Raw genomic sequence first — 3,530 nt, 5'->3', positions numbered from 1 at the left:
CGAACATGATCTAACTGAAGCTAAAAGCAGGCTACTGAAGGCTCTGCTAACGTATATGCAGACTCTGTCCAGAAAGCATCAAACACGTCATAAATGGCAACTTACCCCTGAGCTGTTTGATATGCTTTACCAGACATTTTCTCATTAAGTACTGATTTGGTTACCAAAGCTCCCAATGCTCAGCTATCAAGGTTTACCTCATGGCGATCGGATCCCAGGTCTCCTTTTATGGATGCCTTCACTAGGTAACATGCAATGCAAATGAATATTATTATACACTCCTTCCTATTGAGGATTGCAGACCGCTCTCTGGCTGGTCTTAAGGCTGTAAAGCGCCTTGCCTAGATAACACCACAAATGGTGAATGCCTTAACAAGGTTACTCAAGGTGAACTTGCGATAAATGTGACTATAACATAGATCACTAATCCTTTGAAATGTATCGCACAATTGAATTCGCACGGTTCAAGCTCAGCGAACAGGTGCCATGTGGTACTAATGCGAATGCCCACACGAGGTCATTCAAGGTGAATTTTCCATAAACGTGACTATTACATTGTTCACTTCACCTTTCATACGACGGTACTTTACAAACTCTAATAAGAGAATTTCCGTCTAACGACAAAAGGTCGATGTCAGCTAAAGGAGGGTTGAAAAGCTAAAATATCACAACCGGATACGAAGAGTTTTCAAAACGGCGGACACAAGTGTTCACCAATTCGGTATCAAAAAACGCCATAACAAGGTCATTCTACACTAAATAGACACAAGTAAATCCAACAAAAAACGACTGACCGACCGACCCACCATCACAAGAGACGGGGGGATGGGAAAGGAAACATTTCATTGGGATGGCCTATGTCTAGAAATGCCCCAAATTAGATGCACGCGGATTTCAATAAGCGTCACGAAGTGTCCCCTTGCTCTTTTCGCCAACTTCAACATCACTCGTGTCTCAGAAATTAATGTCACAAAAAGTCCCCCAAATGCTTCTGTTTAAGTAAAGATTAACTGCTGTATTTATCAAACCTAAAAATAACGCTAACCTTTACTCTTACCTTGTTGGAAATAGATGTAGTAAGCCTTGGACTTAAATGGGACTTAAATGGACACTTCGTGTCGGGTGTCAAAACTAGTAGGCGTGCAGATAATTAGGTGCATTTCTGGACATAATGAATGGCCTAAGAAAAAAACAAAATGTGAATGATTTCGTGCTCATAAATAAAGTGGAATAAAGCTCATCAGTAAAACTCTTTTTGACCTTGAACTGACAAAGTTTCCTAACGATCTGTCACATCACGAGCTAGTACTTCTGTGATATCTAATTTTAGCGTTATTCCTATTCGCTGGCTTTTGACAATTACTCTGAAATGACTTTCCTTTCCGTTTGCTTGCCGAGGATTTGCTTTTTTTTCTTTTAAAACTCGTGCCATTCAAGAAAAATTCATTGATCAACTGGTGAATTCCTCAGTAAATTTCACTTGAAGAACCGAAATTGCAGTCATCGCTTCGTGAATCATGGCATATCGGTTTTTTGCGTGAAATTTACGGTGGAATTCACTAGTTAGGCAATGAATCTTTGTCTAGGAGAAGGTGAAGAAATGATTTAATTAAGCAGTACCCAGAAACACAACTCAACTCCGGAGCTATAGGTCCCGATTCCGGCCCTGCCCGGGAACGTTAATTGTGTTGTATTCGTGGGCAATACACTTTACTCACACGGTGCCTCTTTCCACCCATGTGTATAAATGGGTACCGGCGAATTTAATGCTGGGGGTAACCCTGTGATGGACTGGAATCCCATCCAGGGGGGAGTAGAAATACTCCTAGTCGCTTCATGCTACTAAAACCGGGATAATCTCCGGCCTGATGGGCCAATTGGCTCATATGCAGACTTTGCCTTAACTTGTAAACTTCGGCGTGTTTTTTTCTAACACTCTCCCTTTCCTCCTGCATTCGTAATCCGTCTCTTCTTTGATTTTAAAGTTACTTGAAGAATCTTTTAGGTTTCTGACGGTTAGCTTATTGTCATTCAGTATGCAAATACGGCGGTCTAAACGAAGTGCAATTTTAAAAAGCGATTACATCGGAACTTGCAATAGATACCCTAATTAATAAACATGTTTTCCAGCAGTTTGGTTGGTCTAGATTAACTGGTCTAAAGAGCGGATATCACCACCTGGACATTTTTTTCCGAACATGAACCTTTTATTGGCTTCATTGCTGGACCTTGCCCAAAGGAAAACTTAGAGTTCCACCTTCTATCTCTATTTTCGGCGTCGTATTTTTCAGTTTTATTAAGTTATTCCGCCACTTTTATTATTGAAGTGGTGGAGATACCAGGGTATAGGCAGTTTTGTTTACATTGATGATAGTCTTGCATGACCTTAAGCGAACCGAGTCAGCGACTAAAGAAAACTACGTCGTCATCAGGTCAGATTTCGCCCCTCGCAGGCTTCTTCGTAGCCATTCCTTAGTGGTGCACCCCCTCCTAAGAAAAATTCTGGATCCGCCCCTGACGTGATTGGCAACATAAGTAGGTTCTAGAAGAAGCAAATACCCAACTTTTGTACAACCTATAAGTGAATTGGTGATAGCTGTGAATACTTCGGAGAAATAAACGGATGAGTTAAACTTATTAATTATGATTTTTTAAGGATATAATCACCTCCACTAGCAGCTAGAGAAAGAATTCACAATAACCTTGAAGAAATTCAAATTTCTTTTGAAAGCTCAGTTTGTTCAGTCATGAATTCAGTGTCGAAAAATCTACACTATTTGGCCTAAAAAATGGTGAGGTCGTCTGATTTAGCACCCTAACTTCATCATTTTTGAACGACTTTTTTAAAAATTAAGTGTCAGTACTTGCATTCCGTAACCCACCTAGCCCTTTCATAGGCTTTTTAAGAGCAAGTTGTCGGTTTTCACATACAGTCCGAATAATGTAATGAACAATGTGATTCATGGTACTTACTATACTCGTCACAACGTGTCACAAGTCTGCGAATTTCATTTATTACTTTAGGGTAAACGCTGTATGAAAACCCTGTTTTATGACTGTCAGATGTAGCGGAACAAGCAATTTAATAAAATCTTGCAAAGAAAACACAAATCGGGGAAATTGACCAGTGGAAGGACATGTTGCGATTCTTTTCTGTGTACTCTTCTTAAATGTAAACTGCACGCCAGACACGTCAACTAAAGAAAGGCCGTTGTATCCATAGCTAGAATTTGGCCCAGAGATTTTTGCTTCGATTTGATAATCGGTGTTTTTCTTCACGTCAAGTGGCGTGTCAAAAACAACTTCAAACCCAAAGTAAATACCAACTTTGCATTCCATTTGCTGTGACCTAAATCTATCCATCTTGGTTTTTACAGTGGACTGGTTGTGAAGATCCTTGATCACTATTTTAACGAGGTCGTCGTTGTTCATACTGCCAAATAAACACATTCCATGCAACTTGATGTTGTTATTCACGCTAAAAATAAGACAGTTCTTTAACCCTGATCCGCAACTCCAACACTCAAATT

The 3,530-nt window shown here is 40.0% G+C and overlaps 1 protein-coding gene across 1 annotated transcript in view; it reads right to left on the bottom strand.

Annotated features, from left to right (window-relative positions):
- Positions 1 to 2,233: 2,233 nt before the first annotated feature.
- Positions 2,234 to 3,530, bottom strand: part of LOC137997230 (BTB/POZ domain-containing protein 6-like) — a 2,262-nt gene continuing 965 nt past the window's right edge. Inside the window, exon 1 of the mRNA XM_068843104.1 lies at positions 2,234 to 3,530. This exon is cut by the window's right edge and continues 965 nt beyond it. Coding sequence (XP_068699205.1) covers positions 3,016 to 3,530 — 515 coding nt within the window. The 3' untranslated portion in view covers positions 2,234 to 3,015.

The sequence above is a fragment of the Montipora foliosa genome, chromosome 3 (genome assembly GCF_036669935.1).
Source record: "Montipora foliosa isolate CH-2021 chromosome 3, ASM3666993v2, whole genome shotgun sequence".
NCBI lineage: Eukaryota > Metazoa > Cnidaria > Anthozoa > Scleractinia > Acroporidae > Montipora > Montipora foliosa.
The sequence above is the reverse complement of the archived record's forward strand: the minus strand, read 5'-3'. Positions and strand labels throughout refer to the sequence as shown.